Below are 25,387 nucleotides of genomic sequence, written 5' to 3'. Positions count from 1 at the left end.
AAAGATTGCAATCTTTAGTGCATTATAAGGTAGTATACTTGGATATGGCCAAACACCTAGATGACTATAGCATAATTAAGCCTATACTGTCAAGGTGTGTGCATTCATTAAACCCTTCCATTCATTCGCAGCCATTCAAACCAACACCTGCACACCCAGTACAGCACCTATTCAAGCATATCCTTTATGCGTGATATGCACTAACGCATTGTGCACCACTGCCCGTTGCTCATGACCCGCCGAGAATTCGCTTCTCGTCACCGTCGGACTTACTGCGAACAGGACCTCATGAGCCCGGGGGTCCTTCATGACCTCACCCATCGTTCGCAAAACGTTGCCGTACAGCATCCTGCTCTCATTGACCATTGTGCCTGGGTTGAACTCGGCGCCTGGTGAAGGCCACTGGAACTGCCACTTGGTAGCCGCCATACGCAGGCGGAAGCCGATCCTGTACCCCTTGACGTATAGCTCTGAAAGGGTATGGTTACGATCTGTGAGCGCTGCTGGAAAAAGACTGGTGGCGAGCAGGCCATTGAGATCAGACAAGAGCTTGGTAGTAAGACGCTCAGCGCAAGCGGCTCGCCAGGTCTTGTGGTCCGGTGCGTTCTTGATAGCGGTGTAGATTTCTTGTTGGGCGAGGAGCAGGTCGTGCTTCGCTTCGTGATTGTCCAAGGGAATAGTTGTCCATTTCCAGGCCAGTTCCTCGCATATGTCGGCCTGAGGATGTCCGCTCGCATATATGGAATGCTCGTCCAACGCGTACGTCCACATGTGTCGGCAAACCACGGACGCAACCATCGCTATCAACATGTCCTGCTCAGTGACTAGCACCATCAACTGCGACGGCTTGCCAAGGCTCCCAGCCAAGGCAAGATGAGCGGACAGATTGTGTACTTGCTCGGCGTTGAGCGACTTTATGTGCACGGTATACGCAGCGGCCCATTGCTTAATGTGTTCGAAGAAATCGAAGAGGAGGCACCGGTCGTTTTGAGGACCCATACCCACCGTGAAGACCGGCTTGTTTCCCATCATAGCGCGAATCGAACGCTGTTCGGGCGTTGCAGTACGGTGATGACGACGGCGAAAGGATCTGGTGGGAGGATGTTGGGGAGCTGGAGGAGGCTGCGGCTTTGTGGGCGTGCTCGGTGAATCAAATGCCTTCATCAACGATAGTTCCTTGGTAGGCGAAGGAGTGACTGGCTCCTCCGGGCGGGTCGTGGAGCTCATTACCGGCCGGATGAATTTGGGGGTTATGACGTAGGATCTTTCTGGTCTGACTGCAGCTGAGCGGTGATTGTGATGAGTTTGAGCTCTCTCTTGCTCAATGAGACGGTACTTCAAACTCGAGATTGTGTCTTGCGATGAGCGCAGTTGTTGGTTCGCTGAATTGAGTTGATCTGTGAGCTCCAAGTTCCAATGCTTCAAGTTTTCCGTAATCCTTGCATAGTCTTGGTTGCTGTGAATGTGAAGTGAGTACAAATCCAAAAGAGCTTGAAACGGAACGGGGACACTCACATGGACGGAAGCTTTGGAAGCAAGTTCTCAGCAGTTGCATGTTCTTGTGGGTTTGGCATTGAGATCGGGGACAGCGCCTTTGCAGCTGAAACATGAGTTCGAGGAGATGTGTTCGTACACGCCAGTCCTGAACGAGTGTTGCTCGGCTCCGAGAACCGCGCCAGAAGACCTGGGTTGTTCTGCTGAAGCCACAAGTTCATGTTGAGTGTGGCCTGAAACGAGGTCGTGATGGCTGTAGGCTGGAACTGAACTGCGCTGTTTGTCGCAGGTGAGACGCTATTCACAGGGGCAAGCGGAGGTCGCTGATTGAAGTTTGACTTTCGCTGTTCGGTGAGGTGATGGTGATCATTAGCGGTACGAGTAGTGGAGCCATATATCTCGAACTCGGTACCCTTGCTAAACGGGTTGACCATTGGGTCGAGGCTGTTGTTCATCTGTTAAACTCCCTGTTAGAAACGACCTTTTTAGGTACAGTCTTTGTGCTGGCATACCTCGAGATTCGTTTCCTGTTGGATTTGTCGTTCTATAGGCGAAGACCTCGAAATACACTATGGATATCTCGACACCTAGAAGGTCAAGCTAATACCAAAGTCAGATTAGTGGAAGCCCTCGATATGAGAGAAAGAAAAGTATGTAGAACTCAGAAGAAAATTGGAAAAGGAGAGAAAGAGGTTGCAAATGAAACAAGGGAAGAAAGGGAAGAGTACTGTATAACTGACCTGTGGACGTTGTAAACGTTGATCCAGCACTGACGGCGCCGCTGTAGACCAATCAAAAAAGACACAGCAAAGTCTGCGAAAATTCCGTGAGAATGATGGTGAAAGCTAATGAAGTTCGACTAAGTTGAGCTCTGATGATCTTTGTTCACGTCTCCAAGCCTTCGATTGTCAGTGAAGATTCAGAAGATGGACCGACTCGAACTTCGAGGTTGATGAAGGAGATAGGGACAAGCAGGCAGATATGAAGCCTTATACCAGCCTAAATGTCGAGCGCGCGCACGATCCATGGGCACGCTCGTCGAGCACGTATTGGAGCCTGTGCTCAGAGGCGTAACACAATAACAGACAATAGCTGTAGTGGGTACCCTGCCATCTCTCACCGAAGATACTCGACCCAGCAAGCCGGTAAGTAGATTGGAAGTAGCCTATGAGATCGCTTAGCATGTCGTAGAAGATGCGGTAGAATCGCGCATGGATCGTTACCTGAGGAGTGCGCTCCTCACATGGCATGGTCGCTGTGGCGATATTGGTGTCCGTGTTGACTGCTTTTCGGTCAAGGCATCATAGCATGCGCACCCCCATGACCTGGCTGGTAAATGAGCTTAATCTGAGTTTGGTCGATCGATGAAGTCGAAGTGGGGTATCGTGAAAGCAGTTGTCAAGAATGAGATACAGATCGAGGTAGATGTGGGGACGAGCCTCAAGTTTAATGTACTGAAATTTGGTTAACGCATTGACTTGGGCAGTTTACAAATCATAATGCTCACTTTGGTTTGAGCTCGTTAGCTTTATGCTTGTTGTCATTCTCTTCGGGGAGCCGAGTCCGAGTGATGGCAAGACACATCAAGATTCAAGGGACAATTGGTACTCGTCAGTATGCTCATTACCAGATAGTATGCGAGTGTGTATGCGTAAGATGCTGGTGACGATGCCTCCTGAATTTACGATGTCCTCGCGGCTGAAGTAATGCTAAGAAGTACGAACTTCAAGCGCAGTTGAATGCTCTCGACCCACAGCCGGCAGGTGTTGTAAAGGCAGAGGTAGAAACACTCGATGGAACTGGTATTAAGTTCTCGATTACCCCTCGCGGGAATCGTTGACCAGACGCTCAGCCTAGCATAGGACGGTTATATAATACTGGGAGATGCGAGTCGATGCCCCCGATTCGACATTTAGTAGCGTGGTAGATGAGTATTGGAAAAGTGTCAAGTCTGGGAGAAGATATGCTATGAAGTCGTGACGCTTAAGCTGGATCTGAATCCATGCTGCAGGGGACAGTACATCGTAGTAAGACGATGTGAGGTGTGAAAGAGGGAGGAGATATCAGCGTTTATGCACCTACCTAGGTACCTAAGGATTGGCGGCTAACCTCCTCTCGCCGTCTCTTGGAGAACTTCAAGTGCCCAATCTTAATGCAAACGCCGGTTCAATATCGAGTGCAATCGCTGGGCTATGAAAGGCTCAGACCTTGTTCCGAAGGCATAGCTTCATCCCATTGTCACCATGCAATCTGCGCGCTTTTAGAGCTCCCACTCACCATGTATATTAAGCTCCTCTTATTCATTCTCAACATCATGTTGGATATATTGAGACGAAGGGACATTTGAAGTCTTTGATGGTAGTTGACATGACGTAACATTGCCCAATTAGACTGCGTGTTCCGACCAATCTGACTGGGGTTCAGGAACAGCGGGACGAGCCATCGCGACTCTGGGGCTTGGAAATGGTTATCCCAACAGCCCTACCATGACATAACTACCGACAAAGCACGCGATGCATTCTTCGCAGCAAGGAGCAGAATGTGGAAACGTTCAGTCTATCTCCCTAGAGCCCGAAGGCGTTCCATTGCCTGCATTGCCTGCGCGCATGCCCCGAGGGTCCCCTCCGCATACCACCCCCCCTCATCGATAACGCCGTCCTCCCACCAGCGTCGCTACTTCCAGGAGTACTTCATCACTCACATACCCTCGACGTCCTTGCATCCAGACTCGCGATCACCGCAACCCAGCCTGCACCACAAGCTCCCGCGCGACAAGAGCACACCTTACGATGCCGGCAAGTCGAACCGGTCGCCGGCTGCCGTGGTGGGCACGTCGCGCGAGATGACGGTCGTGAGGATACCATTGAAGAGCGCCAAACATCATTTTGGGGTCTCACTATCGCGAGGAACACGGCCGTACAACGAAGATGCCTTCCAGGCAGGCACCATCGACCTCCCCGCTTTCGCGAAACGGCGGCCAATGTCGTTGACAAGGAATTCGAATAGAGATGAAGTGACACCCAACGTAGGCGCCAGTGGAGACCCCCAGGTCTTCTACTTTGGTGTGTTTGACGGGCATGGTGGTGCTGAGTGCTCTGGCTTCTTGAGAGAGCAGTTGCACGTCTACCTTGAGAAGGCGACACAATTATTCGAGCTGAAGAGTAGCTTGTTGCGGGAAAGAAGCACAGGACAACCAAGCAGCTTAGGGGATAGGGACTATGGATCACCACCTGCGGGCCGGGCGAAGAAAGATAAAGAGAGCTTAGAGGCTGTCCAGATGCATACGCCGCCGGGAACAGAGCCGCTGAAGCCACCACAACCAGGAAGTAAAGAAGGAACGCCCACTGCAGGCTCCAAGAGTATGGAAAGACCCATAGATGGCGACGAACCGGTCAAACAGTCTGATAGCATAAAGAAGGCTGAAGAGCTGGAACTGCGTCTGGTCCGAGAGTGGAAAGAATTGGTTGGAGGTTACTTCAGGCGTTTCAAGCCAGAGTTCTTCGCCACGACTGCAGGTGGATATGGCCATCCGGCCGAGAAAAAAGCCATGTCCAAGGGCCATACAGCCAGCCCTTCAACTGATATAGAGGAGGGTATTGGCATTGAGACGGTACTGGAGTATGCATTCCTCAAAGCCGACTACGACTTCGTTGCTGCTCAAGTTGGCAAGAAGGAAGAAGACCCCGTTCGTGCAGACAAGGCTCTCAACGATGATGACATTCTAGGACATCCCTCGCGCACTAGCAAGAACATTGGCGGCACGACACGCTTCAAAGGGGGCAGTACATGCAGCATCGCTCTTATTTCTACCCCTACGCCTTCGCCATTTTGGCACCCCTCGTCACCATCCTCTCTCATCACTGCGCATGTCGGCGATACAAGGATCCTTCTGTGCAACACTGCAACTGGGCTAGCCGTACCACTGACATCGAACCACCACCCTTCGCTGCCGGAAGAAGCCACACGTCTCCGCCGCTTCGCCGCTGCCTTTGTGACTGACTCATTTGGCGAAGAGCGCATCTCTGGGCTTGCCAACACGCGCGCCTTTGGCGACATGGCCTCGAAGCGCGTGGGCGTATCCGCGGAGCCTGAGATCCGACGCATTGAGCTCTCGCCCGCCGAGTACTCGTTTCTAATCCTGTGCTCCGATGGCGTCTCCGGGCACCTGTCAGATCAGGAGATTGTCGACATTGTCAAAGAGGCCAAGACTCCCGAACAGGCGGCAAGAGATGTAGTCAGCTTCGCCGTGGAGACGTCGACGGGCAATGAAGGTGCGGACAACGCAACTGGGCTGGTAGTCAGGCTGGGCGGGTGGGAAAGAAGAGGCGAAGGAGGATTGGGCAGTATAGGGACCAAAGAGATGCGGGACTGGCGGAGGCAAGAGGCGGAGAATCCCAGGGCTAGTGGGCGGATGTAAGCTTCTCTTGTTGGTCATGATGCGGTGTAATTCTTCTTGGGCATATTTGATGCGACTCTGAGTATGGGTTTGCATATCTGGCGTTTGGTGCGATGACCGCGGTTGTATTGCTTGCTTGCTTGCTTGCTTGCATTGTAGATAGTACCTAGCACTTGAAGGGATACATATTGAGCCTACTCCATCCTTCATGTGCCCATCATCATGTACCCTACATATCTGACATCGACCCTTCTTCGTCGCCGTGACGCGCGCGCTTGCTGTCCAATAGATGGCTGGTGATTGACGATGCAGCCACTGGGAGGTAGCCGCTTGGCGCCCAAAACAAGGCCGGTTCAAGACAAAGAGCAGGTCCCAGGCTTCGGCGTTGGTATAGCTGGCAGCACAGGACGAAAGCAACCTGTCCGTGTCTGGTGTGCATGAAAGGCCCCAGTTTCAGTGAGCTGGCTCCAGCGCAGGGCTGCAGCGGGAGGGCGAGCTCAGTCTGGGGCGGAAAAGCACGAGCCCAGAAGCGAACCAATGTGGTTGCCAGGCGGGCGTTGGCTGCCTTCTTTTCGAGCTTGCGAACGACGGACGGTGCCTGAAGCTGCTGGGGAGACGACGGCTGCAAGAACTACTACTCAACCTCTCATCCAGCCCACCGTGTGTTTGCTGTCGTGCTTGCTCTCTTGTCCTCCCGTTGCACAGTATTCCACCTTTGCTCTGCTCCCAAGCCCGCGCCGTAGTAGTGGGGCAGCAGATCCGTCTGGGAAAACAATTCACGTGTTTATTAGCCCTGACCGTCGACCTACTTTCGCTTCAATTTCCCTCCCTACACCACTGCCCACCGCAACTCCCTCTCCTTCAACTGCCACCGCGGCTCTCTACTTCTGTAACCCTGCTAGATACCCCCTCTTTGACTCTTCGACCCGCCCTCCTGCAATCATGGACATCAACCAGGTGTTGGAGGGGACCTATTCGCCCGGTATGCTGCCCTCACCGCGATTTTTTCCTCCATTTTGCAGCCTCGACTGACGCTCTAGGCAGACGCCAGCATTCGTAACAGCGCCGAGCAGCAGCTCATACAGGCCGCCGACTCCAACTTCGTAAGTCTTCCCCCCCGCAGTCGAAGGCTGCGTCTACTCCTGCCAACCCAAACAAACCCACTTACACCCTATTTCACTCTAGCCACAATACCTCACCGTCCTCGGCGGCGAACTCGCAAATGAACAAGCCCAACCGCAAATCCGGCAGGCCGCTGCCCTCGCCCTGAAGAATGCCTTTACCGCACGCGAGTACACCCGGTTACGTCAGGTCCAGGAACGATGGCTCAACCTGGACAACCAGATCAAGCAGGACGTCAAGGCCATGGCGCTCCGCACCCTGAGCACACCTAGCAAGGGCGTCGGCTCTACAGCTGCTCAGTTCATCGCCTCGGTCGCAGCCATCGAGTTACCCCGCAGCCAATGGCCCGAACTCATGCCCACCCTCGTCGAGAATGTGGGACAAGGCAGCGATAGCCAGAAGCAAGCCTCGCTCACCACGATTGGATTCGTATGTGACACTGATGACATGGAGCTGAGGGAAGCGCTGGCACACCACTCCAATGCCATCTTGACGGCCGTCGTCCAGGGCGCCCGCAAGGAAGAGACCAACAACGATGTCCGCGTGGCAGCCATCAACGCCCTCAGCGACTCGATCGAATTCGTGCGGTCCAATTTCGACAATGAAGGCGAGCGCAACTACATAATGCAGGTCATTTGCGAGGCCACACAAGCCGATGATAGTCGCATCCAGCAAGGGTCATATGGATGCTTGAACCGCATAATGGGCCTCTACTACGACAAGATGCGCTTCTACATGGAGAAGGCGCTATTTGGCCTTACCATCCAAGGCATGAAGAGCGACGAAGAGGACGTTGCCAAGCTTGCTGTCGAGTTTTGGTGCACCGTCTGCGAAGAGGAAATTGCGATTGAAGACGACAACACACAGGTATGATTAACTTTTGTGTAGACTACTTGGGACAGATACTGACTTGTGAATAGGCACAAGCTGAGGGCTCAACTGAGCTTAGGGAGTACTTCAACTTTGCTCGAGTTGCCACGCAGGAGGTTGTCCCAGTACTGCTCGAGCTTCTCGCGAAGCAGGATGAGGATGCCGACGACAACGAGTACAACACCTCGCGTGCCGCATACCAGTGTTTGCAGTTGTGGGCACAATGTGTCGGCAGCGGCGTCATGCCCCCGGTCCTTGCTTTTATCGAGAAGTTCATTCGCTCAGATGACTGGCACTACCGAGATGCGTCCGTTTCAGCCTTCGGTGCCATCATGGAAGGACCTGAAGAGTCCGTCCTGGACCCAATCGTCAAACAAGCCCTGCCTACGCTCATTGGCATGATGGACGACCAGAACATCCACGTAAAGGACTCTGCAGCCTACGCCCTCGGTCGCATCTGTGAGGCTGTTCCCAGCGCCCTGGATGCACAGCAACATCTTCCTCCTTTGATCGGATCTCTTTTCAATGGCTTGGCTAGCAGTCCCAGAATGGCAGCGTCGTGCTGCTGGTCGCTGATGAACCTCGCCGATAGATTCGCGGGAGAGCCAGGATGCCAGACCAACCCACTGTCGCCGCACTTCGCGCAAAGCGTGCAGCATCTTTTGACCGTCACCGAGCGGGGCGATGCCGACAACCAGCTGAGAACCGCAGCCTACGAGGTGCTCAATTCCTTCGTGAACAACGCCGCTGGTGACAGCGTTCCGCTGGTCATCGAACTGTCAACCGTCATCCTCGAGCGCTTGCAAAAGTCTATTGCTCTTCAGCAACAAATTGTCAATGTTGAGGATAAGCTCACCCTTGAAGAAATGCAGACCAGCTTGGCCAGCGTTGTCATGGCCATCATCCAAAGATTGGAAGGCGATGTTAGGCCACAGGCAGACCGCATCATGGAGATTTTGCTCAGCCTGCTGTCGTCCCTACCTCCCAAGTCGAGTGTTCCGGATACCGTCTTTGCCGCCATTGGATCGATCGCTACCGCTTTGGAGGACGATTTCCAAAAGTACATGGAGGCTTTCTCGCCCTTCTTGCACAATGCCCTCAACAACCAAGAAGAGCCTGCTCTCTGCTCCATGGCCATTGGACTGGTGGCTGACATTACTCGATCCCTAGGCGAGAATGTCCAACCCTACTGTGACGCATACATGAATGCTCTTCTCACCAACCTTCGAAGCCCTGCCCTTGGCAACCAACTCAAGCCAGCCATCTTGCAGTGCTTCGGTGATATTGCGCACGCGATTCATGGCGCTTTCGAGACCTATCTTCCTGTCGTAGCCCAGGTGCTTCAACAGGCTGGTCAGGTCACTTTGACAACCGAGGGCAACTACGAGATGATTGACTATATTACTTCGTTGCGAGAGGGTATTATGGATGCATGGGATGGTTGCATCGTTGCCATGAAGAGCAGTAACAAAAGTGAGTATCATTTTCTATAGATTGCCTGGTCCACATATACTGACAGCTCTAGCCCAACTCATCGTTCCATATCTCGATTCGATCTTCGATCTTCTTCGCACCATCCAGCAGGATAGCAACCGCACTGAAGCCCTTCTTCGATCTTCGTGCGGTGTCATTGGGTAAGTTTAGCAAAGTGGCTCGTCCTATTCGTGGTCGGCTGACTCTTTCTAGTGACCTCGCCGATGCTTTCCCGAAGGGCGACTTCAGGGAATATTTCCGACACGACTTCCTCACGGTAATGGCACGCGAGACGCGTGCAAATGCCGACTTTAGCAGCCGAACTCGCGACACCGCTCGATGGGCACGCGAGCAGATCAAGCGCCAAATCGGTACGTCACTAGTCAACAACCCCTTCCTCTGTCCACCTCGTCTGCTCGCCGCTTTTTCTTAAAGTCACACCTCGTACCCCTTGTATATATTTTATCCCACTAACAACCGTTGCCAGGCGGCAATCAAGGCGTAATGGCTTGATTGTCTATCACCTCCCATCCCCAACCCTGTGGATTGAGCTGTAGTCTGGTCACTGGTTGGATAACCTCCTCTCAGGGGGTATTATCTAACATGTGACTAAACTATTGAATATAGCTCCTCCTCCAGCCCCCCATCGCGCCCAAGATCGATCGGAAGAAGAGCAGGGCGTTCGGATGTATAATCCGTTTAACCCAATGACATCCTACCTGCTTAATCAACCTCAGCACAATCTGGATGTTTGCGGCTGGCCAAGTATACCTGGACAAGTACGATCGACGGACTTTCCTCAGATTCTGGTACCTCCTGAGGATGCATTCATCACGTGGTTTGGTCCTACGCGCGGGGGCCTTAACGCCTACTTTGACAGTCTTGCCGATTGGACTCCGCGCCATGGCGGACCTTTCTCGAACGACGATTGCACGGAAACACCATGATGTACACCAACAGAGGACCCCGGCCGCCCCGATCACCAACCCCCAAGTGCAAACAACATTCCGGCACCCCAGCACCGCGACATTGAGCCCTATCACCCATCGCCCAGACATATTCGCCCCCGAACCGCACAGCACCTCTCCACAACAATCATGTAGCACCAGAAGTCTTGTAGGCAGAGCACAAAGTTCTGCCAGGAGAAGAAGAGATAATCATTTTCGTCACCCCAGTTCTTCATCTTATTACGGCGTATACCACTTTTTATTTGGTATGGATACAGCTGGTTTGTAGCTGTATCTATTGAGTATTGCATAGACTTCTATCATGATTCCTCATTGCCCACGTGTGATGTTTCCCTGCCTTGATTGGCTATGCTACTGAAATACATCGTGCCCATGAAAGTGTGTCAAAGTCATCTACTTGGGAAGTGGTCAACATGTCAATGGCAATTGTAGAGGAAGTGAAAGAGGTGGTGAAAGACAGGTTTAAATTTGGACAGAAGACGCTTCACAATGCTAAGTCGAGTAATGATTGCAATACACAGTACCATATTCAACTCTATAAAAACAGTACCATATGCAATCCATACGGGGGACCCAACCTTGTCCTTTCTGAAAGACTCTACGGGGAAGGGCCGGACAGGTAGTGTTGTTCCAGCAGCATTCTATATGCCTCAGCACTAATGCTGCCCCGTTGCAATCTCTCATTCATTCCTTCGAACAAACTACAGTTCCTTCTTCAAAAAATGCTCAGGTCGATGGTCCGTCTCATAGTCTACATGCACATACGCCCTCTCTACATCAGGCAAGCTCTCTAGTTTGATTTGGAGTTCCTCTGCGACATCGTGGGTTGCACGCAGGGAGGACTCAGGGTCCATGACGATGTCTACTTCAACGATGAGGCGGGGGCCAGAGTGGTAGGCGCGGACTGTGTCGATTTGGAGGATGGCGGGGGAGTGCGTCATGGCTAGATGATGTGAGTAAGTTGGGGTTATATATAGGATTGGGAAGGGAAGGAGGTAGCTTACAGATGTAGGTGATGTGCTGGAGCATAGCGGTATCTGCCGTGACGCCGATGAGGAGCTGGAATTCACTGTACGCCGTCCTCGACCACAGGAAGATGATCAAGACAGACAGGATCATCGCGCCCATGGGATCGAGCCACCACTTGAGCTTGGAACCACCCACACTGGTGAGCACACCGAAGCCATTGATAAACAGATCGTTACGGTGGTCCTCCCACAAAATGCGTACTTGGCTGTACTTATTCCTGATCGCCCAGCAGTACAGGAACAAACTGAACTTTGTTGCAAACGCTATACTAACAGCGATGACACTGGGGAGGTAGAAGTTGTTAGTTTCTGGCCCGGAGTGTTCGGCCACGGTACGTATCGATTCGACGATGATGACTACTGATACGGTGATCATGAGCGCGCAGAATGAGAGGTTGCCAGCTGTCTCGATTCTTGCTTTTCCTGAAGGGAATTTACGTCCGTCGACGCGCGCGACGGCGCGGTTACACATGATCAGGGTGAGATTGGACAAGGGGTCGAACAAGGAGTCGGCCATGGTGGTGAACAGGGAGAGCGATTTGGAAGTGATGGCGGCGTAGAGTTGCAATATGGCCAGAATGATATTCGCAGCGAATGATCCGATAACGGCGATTTTATACTTGAGGTGATTGGCAGTATCCTCGTCTTTGGCCGCTCTTCTGTGATCGTCGACAGGTTTGAGCAGGCGCTCAATGTTCTCGTTTTGTGCTTCGTAGAATTCCTCGAGCTTTCGGGCACTGCGCGCTTTCGTATTGAGAGAGATGGGCCCGCAGCCATCTCGTTTCCGCGACGTGTTGGCGCGCATGAGGGCGAGCTCGCTCTCAGGCTTGATGGCCATAGACAGCCGGTACGGATCATTGTCTGGTGTATAGCCAGGCGGCGACTGGCTTTCGATATCATGGGCGCTGCTCGAGCGGGCAGGGACATGGCGCGCAATGGGGTCGTGGTCGTTGGCCGACTGTGTAGTCTCGATAGCGGTACTATTGCCGTCGTGTTTGCGGACTGCCGTCTCCGCAGACGTGTGCTGATTGGAGCTGGAGCTGTTCAGGTGCAGGTGTGGACTGGCGCTTCGATCCGTGCGATCCGAGTTGTGAAGCTGGAACGGCAGCGGTTTCATGGAGATGGCGCGGTGAAGGTCTGGTTCCGACGACATGGTGGCGGGCAACTCGGTCGGCTAATGCTCGTAAAAGTGATTAGGAAGAATGGGAGGACTCAGAGGTGCACGACGACCCTGCTCAAAGGTTGGGTAGTGAAGCTGGAGAGTAGTTCGAGGTTCATCGTTTGCTTCGACGACGGCGTGCGAGCCAAGCTCCCAAGCGGGGGGCCTTCAAGGTTGGGAGGCGCGATCTTCGTCCATAGCTCACGATTCGTAATACAACGGCATGTGGCCTATGCGATACATCCAAGACGCAGCTAACTCCCGTAGCTTCTTAGCTTTTTGGGATTGCATTGATAATAGCAGGTAGTCTAGGGGGAAATGGTTGTCTATGATTTGGAGCTCATAGCGTTGTGGGGTATCGATAAGCTCCAGCTCCACCGCGTCATGTAACACTTGCTCTAAAAGCGTCAAAAAGGCACCCACTAAGATATATAAATTGCTATAAAGTTGTTGCAAAGAGTGCGGTAATGAAACTTCCTCACAAAGCCAAGAGTCGCTTGTTGATCGGCGCCTGGGTATCAAGATTGTCTCGGCCCTTTCTTGCTCCTTGCGTCATCCCCCTCCTACAAAGATCTTATCTTTTCCATCTATGAACAGGGTCCTTTGTCGCTCTATGAAGACGGTACACGACTCGCGTCCAAGGCGAGATCGATCCTGCAGCCCCTTTAGCCGAAACGCCTAACAGTGTGCGAACATGGAGAAGGGATAGCTACACTATAACAAAAGTCTATTAAGCATCCATCATCTTTGCAACGGTCCAAAGTCTATAAGCGAAGTCCATCTATGTACATCCACATGCAGCTCAAACCCGTTCACTGTCACTCCAGCTATTTAGCCTCAAAGAAGAGTTGGGGTATCGTCTGCGCCCCTTGTCTATAACGACCGTGCAAATGCGTACAATATGACTACGGGAAAAGAGAAATGGAAAAGCACTGCCACCGACAATGCAACAATGCAATGCAGTATAGTCGGACAATATGGGTCCCTACCGGCTGTTGTGTAGGTCCGCAGGGTTGGGAAGAAACCGCGCTAGTGTTCTTCTGATGCGATGTAGGAGGAAACGAAAACCCGGTGGTTATGTCTGAATTCGTAGAGGTTGTCGTCGCCAGCGAGGTTTGCTTACTGGCGCTAGTTACCATGCATCCAGCATGCACCACCAGACCCCGAGTCTTGTGCCGCACCAGCGTACTCGTAGTCATTGCTCAAACCAAAAGGCGTTTCTAACATGTCCGGTAGATTTGTGTCCCACATCATATCGTCCCAGAAGTTGTTGAGAATCGTGGGGTCATTGGCGTTAGCCCAAGTAGGTGTCGCAGGATTGTAGTGAAACGCGCCCTGACCTTGTGGATAAGCGGCGTGTGAGTTGAGCATAGCCGGGGCTCCATTTGTGGTACCGGGGACCGCAAACTGGGTATGGCCTTGATACTGAGGTGTTGTGATAGGCATGGAAGCTTGTGACTGGGACAGGCTGGAGGCACTCGTTTTGTAAGCCGCATAAAGACGCCGAACAGCATCGCCGCTTCGCTTGGCCGCGATACTCCAATCCTTGACTGTTTCGAAAAACTGTAAGGCTGTCTCGACGCTAGCCTTCCATTTCTCAATCTCTTCCGGCACGCTGGCGTCGCTGAACAGGGAGACAAGGGGTACCATGCAAGCCTGGAAACAGAACCAGACGGCGTTCCAGCCGGATATGAGATCGGGCATGCACTCTTGACTGATATCCTCGATAGTCTTGAGTGCGATGAGTCGGCATTTTCCAACGGCAACCTTCTCTTCCGCCGTCAAGGTAGCCCATGCACCTCGTCGTAGTGCTGTGGTAAGCAAGATGGGCCGATGAAGTACGACGCGAATGTTCTGGAATCGCCACTTCATGACTAGTCTCACCCGGCGGATAAACTCTGGACACGGCTCTTCAGGGTGGGAGAGGATTGAGGGTAGCTCCTCGTGCCATTTCATAATGTGTGCATCGTAGCTGGCGGTTTCAACTGAGGAGAGGAGAGGTGATTCAACGAGACGGTCTTGTATCCTCGTTGCTATGTCACAGAATGCGGAAGCATGGATTAAAGGAAGGATTTTGAGCTGCTCGATGTACTGCGGGCTGTTGGGCGGGGGTATAGTCTGTATCTGTTAAGGCAGTCAGCATATGTCCACCATGACCTGCAGCCAGAGGATTCTAATGTATACATACCGCACCAGCAGCCGTTCCTGGTCTCAGGACTGTGATCGAGGGTCCCATCCTGCCCAATGAAGGCCGACCGGTCGTGGTCGACGCCCATGCATCAAGACAGAACAGACTCCACCATATCCTTCGTCTCATCTCGGGGGAAATCGAATCCTCGTCACCGGGTGCCATAAACTGCCGGCTTGCATCACTTCGCTCTGAGTACTCGCGGTGCAGCCCCAGCGCCGTAGCCATACGAAGGGTTCCACCCATGAGCGAGTGCGCCTCATTTGGTCGGTTGAGGTAGTGCATGTAATAACCGCTCATAATCGCAAGAGCTTGCAAGACCTCCAAATTTCCACTTCCAAATGACTCAAGAGATAGATGTAGTCGCGAACGAGTGAAGTAGACGTAATGAGCTTCGTTGTCTGCAGTAAGGGACGCGAGCGAGCCAAGCGCGAAGACCATGTTCAGCAGGCCAAGCCATGGTGAGTCTTTTCGGTTGCTGTACAAATACGTCGACCAGAACTTGCGTTCGTCGATCATGGGGAAGAATGGGTGAACGCGGTCAAAGTAGCTCTCCAGGAGCTCCTGGCCATGCTCTGGGGGCGGCAGAGCATGTGGACTGTTGTCCGCGAGCTCAGGAGGAGGGGATCCCGCACGACTCGGTAGCGCTGTCTCCTGGCTGTTATGCGTAATGAGCGAGCGTGCTTGTGGTGCACACCGCACAATGACTTTGAGTGCTGCAGTGATGGAGGATATGCCAACGTAGGATGAGAGCTTATCGACAGACATGGAAAGACCATTGACGTCGTCTGAGATTCCTTGCACACGGATCTGGTGTTTTCGCGCCTCGTCCCAGTACGGATCCTCAGAAGGAGCTTGTTCAAGGGCCTCAAGGCTCTCGGCACCATCAGAGCCGGCCTGAGCATCTGACAAGGCCTGGGAATCTGCTGTCGATGGAGACATTGTCAGGTTGTTTATCGGCGCGGATAGAGCCAACTCGAGCAGTTCCTCTCGAGGTAAAGCGGCTAGGGATTCGAGGTTCTTTCCTCCATATAGCTTGGTCAAAACGGTCTTGTACTGCTCGATGTTGTTGGATAGCTTGTCGACTAGCCTGATGGCTTGTTAGCAGATGGTCCTGTACGGCTTATGAAGAGTGGACTCACTTCCTACTCGGCACTACTCTCTGTGCAGGCTTGGAGTATCCGCACGCCTCGGGATGTTGATACCACTGGCACTGCCCACAAGGCTGTGAACCATCACATCGGATCTTTCTTCTCCTGCACTCAACACACGCATTGCTGGTTGATATTCGCCGTGAGCCTGGGGGCCGTGTTGGTTTCCCCGAACTATCGGTGTCTGCCCCAGGTGACCGCAGCCCAGCGGTAGACTGGAACGTGTGGAACATGGTGATGAGTCGGCTTCTGTCGCACGACCTGCCCCGCTACCAAGCTCCGGGACCAGAAGTTGAAAGTAGGCAAGATGTCGCGCCCAATGCGTCTGCCAATCATGAATCCAGCTGCCAGGTCAAGAGTAGTAGAAGGTTCGCTCAGCGTCGATGTCGTGCAAGAGAGTTGGGGAAGGCGCGAAACCAAAGTCTGGTACGATATGATACACCAGACGTAGAATATATCCAGAAATCGGGACTAGAAGTAGTCGGACCGGGATCGTTATATCAGAGACACCGGTAGTGCAGCGAGACGGTTGCAGACGACGGCGCTGCACGTACGTTACGTTTTGCCTTTAAGCAGTTATTCAGGCTGCAGATGGGACTGCCCGGTTCGCCTCTGGTCCCCAGCTATGTATCGTCATTCTGCTGCACGTCTTCTCGTTAGCGATTCGCAGGAGCTGGGCGATAAAGTGACAATCCAGAGTGGACATTGGCTCTTCCTATAGTCCCCGCATTATAGGCCACTACCCGGCTGGGGCGGGCGACAGGGCTGACTGGTGGAGGAAGAAATGACAGGCGACCGTTGAGACGGGTGGACGGGAAGATTGCGTCGCAAAAGCCAAGCGAGCCTGAAATTGACCGCCTGTGGCTTCGAGAAGGCCGGCAGAAGGTGGCATAGACAAGCAAACTCCCGCGCTCAAGCATCGTGTCTGGTCGCGGCAGGCTACTCCTGCACGCCGTCTCAGCATTGCGCCTCATCCTTCCCGCCATCGCATGGCGTACGTTAGAGGTTGTCTATGGTGCGGGTTGCAAGACTCGAAGCAACCCTAACGCAACCACCGCGGGACAAGACAAGGGCAGGCCGACCTCATTTCCGCAGCAAGTGTACTCGCTAGCTTCTTCTGCCGACATGGCAATCCACAGTTGCATCCAGCGTCCGGGTCGAGAGCGAGCGTGGGCCGAAGAGTAAACCTTACTGTTGCACATGCTGCGGAATCTGCGCCCGGCGACTTATTACTGTGGTATGCGACTAGGTTGCATCATAGTACAAACCCTGTACGCCGTGGTGAGAAGGTGCCGGCCAATGGCCAGGGGGCGATTGATTGACCCTGGAAATTCACCATGTTCCATAGACGACCTTCATATGCATGGCTTGGCTGGGTACATGGCGGTGGTGGGGACGGGGCCTATACTTGGCCTCACGTAAACCCCGCCGTTGAGAAGTCGACTGAACTGATCCATTGTGCTGCGAGTTGTATTCTTCCACTTCCTTGCCTATAACAGTCCTAACGCCAACTCGTCACTAGAGATAGAATGCGACGACGTCTAATGCTAGCCGTTTGCTGCTAATTAACTCAGGACTTGCTGTGCTGTCCGTCAGCATGCAGCATGAACCCCTTTCTACTTCTCAAAACCTCAGTCCCTACACTGTGGTCCTTTGATAGCTTTGCATAATCAGACCACTCGCGTCCCTAGACGTCTCCACTTTGTACTTCCTGCACGCTGACCACTAATCTTTGCCCAAGTATGTCCATCTCAATGGCTCGTCCTGCTTGCCCAGTCCCCTCACTCTGACGACCTGTTCATCGCCAGGGACAACGTCAATGGCGCTGTCGTGTACAAGCACACCTGATCGTTCCTCAAACACGAGGCCCTTGGTGGGCTTCTCTGCTTTGATCACAATGGTGTCGCCCTTCGGAATAACTTCTACGCCACGGTCGTCGAAATCTAGGTACTTTAGCGGTTGCGGCCAATCAACGTCTCTTGACACGATTTCGCCGTCGACCCATATCCTGACCGCCAGCACATGCGGCTCCTCGTTCCGGTTATCTATGGTTCCTGAGAGGATGTCGGTTGTGCCGTTCGCTACCAGCTTAATGTCTTTCTTGACAACCTTGTCTTTAATCTCCCTCCCACTCTTGACACTAATATACCGCAACTCCACAGTCGCTGTGATCTCATCCAACTTCTGGCTCGCGACCCAGACCTCGAAGTCGCTGGTCTTGGGCACTCTTGCATGTACCACACTCCAATCAAAGTGTGCTCGTTTGACTGCGACGGCGATGGGTGCGAGCACCCGGCGCATGGCGTAGTAAGCCGGCTTCTTGCGCTGAAAGTAATCGACGATGGACCACGAAGTTACTGGCCAGCAGTCGTTGAGCTGCCAGACGAGCGCACCACCGCAATGCCGCTCCTGGCCCCACTGGCGACGCCAGCCCCTGTACCCGAACATCAATGCCTCGGCTTGAGAGAGTTGCGTAAGATGGATGAATGCCTTTCCGCCGTCAGCAAGGATCACAGGATATATGAAGATCCACTTGATCGTGGTACCCGACGCAAAAACAGGGAATCGAACAATCGAACGCCAGGGCACTTACCTCAAGATCGGTTTTGGTGCGGAAGTTCTCGACTAGGTAGGTCGCTATCCGCCGCTCGTGCCCATCTGCTTTATTGTGAAAGTCTAGCATATGGCTTTGCGGGTATAGTTGTGATGGATCGGTACAGTAGTACTTGATCGTGTCGATGTGAGGAAAGGCTTCCATGCCGAACTCGCTATTGAAGCGGCCACCGAGCGTGTCAAAGATCTGGTACTTCTCCTGCGTGCCGTGCCACACTGTTTACGTTGTTAGCATGCGGTGGGCCATGAGAGAGCTAGAGTAGTACCGTTCCATTGGTGCATGTCGCCTACTGTGGGGTTTGAAGTCTTAATACCGTCACCCCAAGGCGAGCCTGGGTGGTACGGTACATGTGGGCTTTGCGCAGCGACAACTTCAGGCAACAACTGATCGAGCACCTCGATTAGCATAGTCCAGAGCCTTTTGCTATCGGTGTGCACCTACCTTCTCGTAGATGTACCTGGCAGGGAAGTCTGTCTTGAGCCAACTTTCTGGGTCCTTGTCCTCATAGTTGTAAGTCAACCCAAACGACTCTTGTACCTGGTAATCCTCGTTGTTGCCCGCATAGATGATGATCGAAGGGTGGTGTCGTAGTCGGCTAACATTGGCGGTGCACTCCTCCTCTATCGACCGTAAGATTGCTGGGAAGGCAGGATAGTTACCGCACCCAAACATGAAGTCTTGCCACACCAGAACACCCAGCTCGTCACAGATGTCATAGAAGATGTCTTCTTCCCAGATGCCGCCACCCCATACACTAATATGCGTCAGCAATGGTAATACTCTTTGCTCTCGCGCTGGAACACAACTGGTTGAGGAAAAGACACGACGGACCGTATCATGATTTGATATCCATCCACCATCATCTCTAACCATTTGCGATACTTCTCCTCTGTTACTCGGGTTGTGAACGAATCTGCAGGAATCCAATCCGAGCCACCACAGAATACGTCCACGCCATTGACGCGGAAGTAGAATGACTTGCCAATGGCATCCGGCTCCTGGATTAGTTCGCCGTTGCGGAAGCCAGTACGACGCGTCACCTGGTGCAATTCTACATCGTCCGCCGAGATTGTAGCAGTGATCTTGTAGAGAGGTTGCTCGCCGTAGCCATGCGGATACCATAGCTTCGGATTGTTAACATGGAACTCCACCTTTGCCACGCCGTCATTGACTTTTGTTGATTCTTTGAAAACTAACTTCTCGCCGTCGTATACAGCAAAACTAACACTTTTCGCAGATGCGCCTTCGATATTCGCCGAGACCGTGCCCTGTACCGACGTCAAGCCCGCATCAAGCTCATAGTCAACACGTAGATCCTCAATCCGGGTCTGATAGGTCTCCAATCGTACTTCGCGCCACGGACCGCAAGTGTTGAGTATTGGCCCCCAGTCCCAGCCCCAGTGGTATTGAGCTTTCCTCGCGGCAAGCCTCGACATGTCGCCATTGAAGCCCACCCACTTGTGATCTGGATGCTGCTCACGGATCTTGATTGCTTCCAGTCGTGCAGATGCGAATACAATCTCCAATATGTTGTCCGATCCAGGATCCAGCTTGTCGGTAACATTGACACGATGCGGGATGAACATGTTATCGCTATCGAGAATAGTCTCGTTATTGAGCTTGACGGTAGCAAACGTGTCCAGGCCATCGAAAGCTAGTACGTATGCTGTACCATCCTTCGGTTTTGTAACCTTAGGCAGCTCGACTCGGTAGATCCATGACTGGTCTGCGACCCACTCTGCCTCGAGCTCGTTGAACCCTAGAAAAGGATCTGGGATTCTGAAAGCTGTATTAGCTGTGGTCAGAGTATTGATTCCCTCTACTCAAAATCTGTCGAGACATACTTGCCATTGTCCATCAAGTCTAGATGAACATTGGTGGGCACTTTCTTGACCGGCAGCCATGCATCCTGAGCTGTATCATCTGCCTGCTTGAACGTCCATCCATTCGTCAACCGGTCGACAGTTAGAGCTTGAGCTTTTGCCATGATGTATGCAGCGTCAAAACGGCGAAGTTGCACGCCCTCACCAGCTCTCGAATATCAACTGAGCGTTAGCCTACCACTGAGCGGGGTAAGCCAAACAGTGGAAACGTCCCTCCTTTGAATTCGAGCAAACGGTCCTTCTGCCTACCTATATTTCAGACGGTGGCCTTGGCCGGAGCATGAGCTGCCGTGTTGTGCTCATCGAGCAGCTCCAAATAGTCCAGAAAGGTATGCGGAGCGGCTACTCCGGGCCGAACCCCGTTAGTCGAAGGAGTTTTGTGGGACTGCATGTGACGTCGGAAACATGCGCCTTGTACTACTACCTTACGACCACGCGGGACTTTTGCAGGGCGGTGATGAGATCGGGCCCAACCTCTCCGTGATTGATGGAGAAAGTTGTGGCCTGTGTCGTAATGTTGTAAGCTAGGACAAGCGTTCCGAATGGCTCCCCCCCCACGTCGTTGCACGGGATGAGCACGGGATAAGCGCCAAGGAGCTGAATCCTTAGAAACACATGATATGTGTCTTAGATGCATTGTTGTTTCTACGGACATTGCGCTCCGTTCCCAAAACCCATCACTGAACCCTGGAAGCGGAAGACACACGTGCACATGCACATCACCGTTCCCGCCTGTCGGGTCATAAAACCCAAGGCAGCTCAAAGATTACATACCTCGTTTCTGTGCGATTATGGTGGCTCAAGACTGCGTACAAAGTCAGAGAAGGGTATCGAAGTATTCAAGCATACCAACAATATTCACATCGTCCGCCCAGGAAAACAGACTTCTATTCTACATCCAGATACCATTACTGCTACCTGACCCATGCTAAGCTCATGACAGCCGATACAAAAGCTACCGTAAGCACAGTGCGGTCCAAGCGAAAGGATCCCGCTGCAGCACTTCTGCGGAACATCTCCTTCCTCGACCTTTTCAGACTGAGTGCGGCTTGATGATCAACTTTGCCCGACTGTGCTAGTTGAAGCATCTTCTCCATGCTTGTATCCAGTATGTTCGTCGAGCGTGCTCCTGGACAGAAGACGACTTCGAAGCCAGCTCCAGAGGGGATGATGAAGGTGGACGATTGATCGTCGAACGCTGAAAGGATGGCATTAGCATTAGGATTACATTTGAAAAGTGCAAGAACTTGCCGAAACTGTAGGCATCTGGACAAACTTCCTTGACACTCTTGGAGTAGTCGCCTGGTCGACATTTGCTTGCCGAATTGTACTCTCCGGTGCAACAGTCTTCGGGCTTGTTGTTCTTCGCGCACGCGGAGAAGCAAGGGTTGAACTGGGCTCTTTGGATGTTGTCATCAGGGTACGGATACACGCCGTCACCGGGCTTGTCGGGAGGAGACTGCTGTAGATCCCAAGGACACCACCTTGATATCTTGTCTTCGTCCACCGCGTCTTCGAAGGGTAAGGGATACGAGGTGTTCGTTCGCAGGAAGTCGGGATACTCGGGATATGGGGTGTATCCCTTCTTTGCTAGAAGGCCATCTGTGCCTTGGCATGATGGGTTGGTAAGATTTGGCGGAATGTCATCGAGGGTAACGTTTTCTAATGGCTGTAGGACGATGGCCATGGGTACGTTGTAACCATCGACTAACGAAATATCGTAATAGGTGTGCCCATCTCCGGCATCTAGGGTAAACTCTGCAAGAGAGACGGGGACGTCACCCTGTATTCAAGTCAATCGAAGTCGTTCATGTGTGGAGCATGCAGAAAGCAATCTCACTTACCCCGACCCGACAATTCAGTACACCATTGCAATCGCCAGAGTAACAAGCTTTACCCCGGCCTTCTGCGGGACCAGAACCATCGTCGTTGAAGGAACAATTCGTTCTGCCCCAAACGCGACCCTGCCAGTCTTCTGATACTGTTTGGTTCTTGGAGGCCCCAGGCTCCAACTTGAACCCGTTCTCTTTCGGGCCTTGTCCAGATTGCGTCGAGATCCCGGGCCAGATGTCTCCGGGGCAGCGATTGGTGACTAGCAAGGGGGTGATATCCTCTTTTCGTCGTTGTAGCTTGCGCGGAGCCTTTGAGGACATGTGATGCATGCCATCGGCAAGCGGAAACCCTGACAATAGGAAAAGTACGGTGCAAAAGTGGGCGACAGAGAAGCGAGCTATAGGCTGGGAATGACCCCTGCTGGACCTGGGAGGTGTGCGCATTGCGAGAAGTGACTAGGCGCGTAGAGTGCGCAATGATGGTTCAGGTGTAGTAGTTTGAAGATGCGCGCGGATAGGTATACTGGAGGTTCCAGGCCAGCTGGGGGTCGTTGTGGGTAGGAGGATGTAGTGTCCAATATGTATGAAGACGAGGCATGCTGGACAGCCAGCGTGCGCAGCACAATCAAGGAACAAGAAGAACGGGCCGATCATGGACAATGTGAGGAAGTCGTGACTTGGTCAAGGTACAGTAGTGACGCAACTGGTGGTGCCTTGCCAGGGTCCAGCAGGGGCTCAGCAGGGCTCAGCAAGGCTGAAAGCCTATCATTGGCCTCGACGTGCGAGTCTTCAAAACGGTCCGACAAATGTGTTGGTGGCGTTTGAGCGCGTATCCAATGTACTCATTACTTGGATGCGATAGTAGAGCGCTGATTTTAAGTTAAGTAGAAACACGTGTGCACGCGTCTTTCAAGTAGATGCGCAAATATCAAATACCCGTCGTGTCGTAACGTAACGGCAGCAGAGCGGAATGACAGAAACAAAACTTGCCCGGCATTGTTGTTGTGGGACAAGTGGTAGCTGATGCCATCATTGTACACATATATTATAATAAGTCTTGAGATGACTGGTACCTAAGAGGAAGAGGCGAGGCGAGGCGTGGCAGCGAAGTGAAGTTTCTCAAAAGATCAATCAGACAAACAAACAGATTCTCGACTTCGCAAATGCGCACAGATGGTGTGAGAAACATGCCGAGAGACGGAAAAGACGAACCATGACGGTGTTAATCGGCGGAAATGAAATTGCAGCTCCTGGCTGGCAATCTTATCGTTTGGTCAGCGACTTTTCGGAGGACGGAAAGGCAAGCGTTCCAGGGTCTCGCCACCATTAGTGGCCCGGTGGTGAGATCTTCGCGAGGCGAGCAATTTCTTGGCTCTCTCCTGACATAGTGACATCTACTTCTCTTGAGCGCACGCTTACTCTTCTTTTCACGGCCTTTCCGCCATCTCCCACCCTTTACATTCCTTCGTTTACACTCTGCAGCGCTCCCGCTGATCTGGGCCTTCCTGTCGCGTCCTTTACTCCGAGTCTTCCTCGATCGATACTCGTTCCGAAGCTTCCACCTTCGTCCCTCCTAAGGCCATCTTCCGATTCCCAGACTTCCCTCGACACAGTTGGATCACTGGCATACGCAGCGACTCTTACCTACCATCCCAGGGCTATACTGAATGTCTACGACCACGACCATGCCAGGCCGCACCCTTCCGACGATTCCGACCGCTGAGGTACAGGCGCATAACAACGAAGAGTCCTGCTATGTCACGATTGGCACAAAGGTCTACGATGTCACCGACTTTCTAGAGGGCCATCCCGGTGGCCCAGAGTTCATACTGGAGTATGCAGGCAAGGATGTGGAGGCCATCTTGAAGGATGAGATTTCGCATTTCCACTCCGACTCAGCGTACGAGATATTGGAGGAAAGCCTCATTGGCTTCGTCGCCACAGATTCGATCATGAACGGCGCCACGAAAAGCTCCAAGCCTGCAGACATCATCCCTTTGCCACCGACAGCAGCGGGCACAGCGGAGCTCAAGAGCATGACACAGAATGGAAAGCCGCTGTACGCCGCAACTGGCATGTCGAATGCGGAGGACCTCTCCAGGGAGACGGACCCCTCAATAGACTACAAGCAGCACAAGTTCCTCGACCTCAATAAGCCGCTCTTAATGCAGGTCTGGTACGGGGGTTTTACCAAGGAATTCTACCTCGAGCAGGTGCACCGACCACGACATTACAAAGGAGGCGATTCAGCGCCGCTGTTCGGCAACTTCTTAGAACCCTTGAGCAAGACACCATGGTGGGTTGTACCAACGCTGTGGTGGCCTTGTGTGGTAGCCGGGACGGTGATTGCTGCTAACGGATTGGGATCTGCGCCAGCCCTGGCGGGATACTGGATCTTCGGCTTGGGCTTCTGGACGATTGTAGAGTATGTTCTGCACAGGTTCTTATTCCACTTGGACGAGTAAGTCATGCCACCCTACGTTCTGACAACCTATACTCATATCGGACAGCTATCTTCCTGATAACCGCGTTGGTCTTACGCTCCACTTTCTGCTCCATGGCATTCACCACTATCTGCCCATGGACAAATACAGACTGGTGATGCCGCCCACACTCTTTGTTGTGTTGGCAGCACCTTTCTGGAAATTCGCCCATGCAATCATCTGCTGGAATTGGTATGCCGCGACAGCTGCGTACTGTGGCGGCATCTTTGGATATACATGCTATGACATGACACACTACTTTCTTCACCACCAAAAGTAAGTGAGCCCTAGAAGCATTCGATGCAACTGCTAACAATGTGAAGGCTGCCCGAATTCTACCAACAGCTGAAGAAGTACCATCTTGCGCATCATTTCGCCGATTACCAGAATGGCTTTGGTGTAACGAGCCGCTTCTGGGACTGGGTGTTTGGTACACAGCTAGAGATGACGCCTCCCAAGGTCATCAAGAGTGCCTAAGGCCTACAAGAGGAAGCAAGTTCTTGCTCTGAACCTATATAGTTGTAATCATAACGCATGCATCGGCTTCGGGGGGCGTTTGATAGGCACTTGTCGCCCAACTCTACCGTGTTGGGAGTTTCTGGTTAGTAGCGGGGACATGTCCTATATACCTTCACGACACGATATCACTTTCTAGACTAATATTAATGTATGGCTGGTAGCCTCTACCAACGAAAACTTCTTGTCCCAAATTTCTGCGAACCATGC

At 52.7% G+C, this 25,387-nt stretch overlaps 8 protein-coding genes across 8 annotated transcripts; 3 read left to right on the top strand and 5 right to left on the bottom strand.

Moving 5' to 3' along the window:
• Window positions 1-171: 171 nt before the first annotated feature.
• Window positions 172-1,928, bottom strand: K460DRAFT_408511 (uncharacterized protein; the record flags this gene model as incomplete). Its single annotated transcript, XM_040937171.1, has 2 exons — window positions 172-1,456; window positions 1,516-1,928. 2 exons carry the CDS (start codon window positions 1,926-1,928, stop codon window positions 172-174), a joined length of 1,698 nt encoding a protein of 565 aa, XP_040786774.1.
• A 2,002-nt stretch (window positions 1,929-3,930) lies between these two features.
• K460DRAFT_369075 (protein phosphatase-like protein 2c) lies at window positions 3,931-6,150 on the top strand. Its single transcript, XM_040933891.1, has one exon. The coding sequence runs from the start codon at window positions 4,034-4,036 to the stop codon at window positions 5,909-5,911; it is 1,878 nt and encodes a 625-aa protein (XP_040786773.1). The 5' UTR covers window positions 3,931-4,033; the 3' UTR covers window positions 5,912-6,150.
• A 452-nt stretch (window positions 6,151-6,602) lies between these two features.
• On the top strand, window positions 6,603-9,985 carry K460DRAFT_160408 (importin subunit beta-1). The gene is made up of 8 exons (XM_040926881.1): window positions 6,603-6,612; window positions 6,734-6,872; window positions 6,935-6,993; window positions 7,076-7,879; window positions 7,933-9,355; window positions 9,408-9,516; window positions 9,569-9,726; window positions 9,843-9,985. Exons 2-8 carry the CDS (start codon window positions 6,833-6,835, stop codon window positions 9,866-9,868), a joined length of 2,619 nt encoding a protein of 872 aa, XP_040786772.1. The 5' UTR covers window positions 6,603-6,612; window positions 6,734-6,832; the 3' UTR covers window positions 9,869-9,985.
• A 1,039-nt stretch (window positions 9,986-11,024) lies between these two features.
• K460DRAFT_343296 (uncharacterized protein) lies at window positions 11,025-12,792 on the bottom strand (the record flags this gene model as incomplete). Its single annotated transcript, XM_040931219.1, has 2 exons — window positions 11,328-12,792; window positions 11,025-11,266 (listed from the first exon to the last, which is right to left on the bottom strand). Exons 1-2 carry the CDS (start codon window positions 12,502-12,504, stop codon window positions 11,025-11,027), a joined length of 1,419 nt encoding a protein of 472 aa, XP_040786771.1. The 5' UTR covers window positions 12,505-12,792.
• An 846-nt stretch (window positions 12,793-13,638) lies between these two features.
• Window positions 13,639-16,082, bottom strand: K460DRAFT_290572 (uncharacterized protein; the record flags this gene model as incomplete). Its single annotated transcript, XM_040929211.1, has 3 exons — window positions 13,639-14,634; window positions 14,699-15,788; window positions 15,841-16,082. 3 exons carry the CDS (start codon window positions 16,080-16,082, stop codon window positions 13,639-13,641), a joined length of 2,328 nt encoding a protein of 775 aa, XP_040786770.1.
• Window positions 16,083-17,289: 1,207 nt separating this feature from the next.
• On the bottom strand, window positions 17,290-20,626 carry K460DRAFT_369072 (glycoside hydrolase family 2 protein). Its single transcript, XM_040933890.1, has 6 exons — window positions 20,308-20,626; window positions 19,295-20,242; window positions 18,905-19,217; window positions 18,729-18,846; window positions 18,443-18,678; window positions 17,290-18,339 (listed from the first exon to the last, which is right to left on the bottom strand). Exons 1-6 carry the CDS (start codon window positions 20,448-20,450, stop codon window positions 17,575-17,577), a joined length of 2,523 nt encoding a protein of 840 aa, XP_040786769.1. The 5' UTR covers window positions 20,451-20,626; the 3' UTR covers window positions 17,290-17,574.
• A 634-nt stretch (window positions 20,627-21,260) lies between these two features.
• On the bottom strand, window positions 21,261-22,499 carry K460DRAFT_408505 (thaumatin family protein; the record flags this gene model as incomplete). The annotated part of the gene is made up of 3 exons (XM_040937170.1): window positions 21,261-21,544; window positions 21,604-22,129; window positions 22,191-22,499. The coding sequence occupies 3 exons, from the start codon at window positions 22,497-22,499 to the stop codon at window positions 21,261-21,263; spliced, it is 1,119 nt and encodes a 372-aa protein (XP_040786768.1).
• A 997-nt stretch (window positions 22,500-23,496) lies between these two features.
• Window positions 23,497-25,278, top strand: K460DRAFT_369070 (Inositolphosphorylceramide-B hydroxylase). Its single transcript, XM_040933889.1, has 3 exons — window positions 23,497-24,639; window positions 24,689-24,937; window positions 24,985-25,278. The coding sequence occupies exons 1-3, from the start codon at window positions 23,846-23,848 to the stop codon at window positions 25,136-25,138; spliced, it is 1,197 nt and encodes a 398-aa protein (XP_040786767.1). The 5' UTR covers window positions 23,497-23,845; the 3' UTR covers window positions 25,139-25,278.
• Window positions 25,279-25,387: the final 109 nt, after the last annotated feature.

This window comes from Cucurbitaria berberidis, assembly GCF_010015615.1.
Source record: "Cucurbitaria berberidis CBS 394.84 unplaced genomic scaffold K460scaffold_4, whole genome shotgun sequence".
NCBI classification, from domain to species: Eukaryota; Fungi; Ascomycota; class Dothideomycetes; order Pleosporales; family Cucurbitariaceae; genus Cucurbitaria; species Cucurbitaria berberidis.
This window is presented reverse-complemented; position numbering and strand designations above follow the sequence as displayed.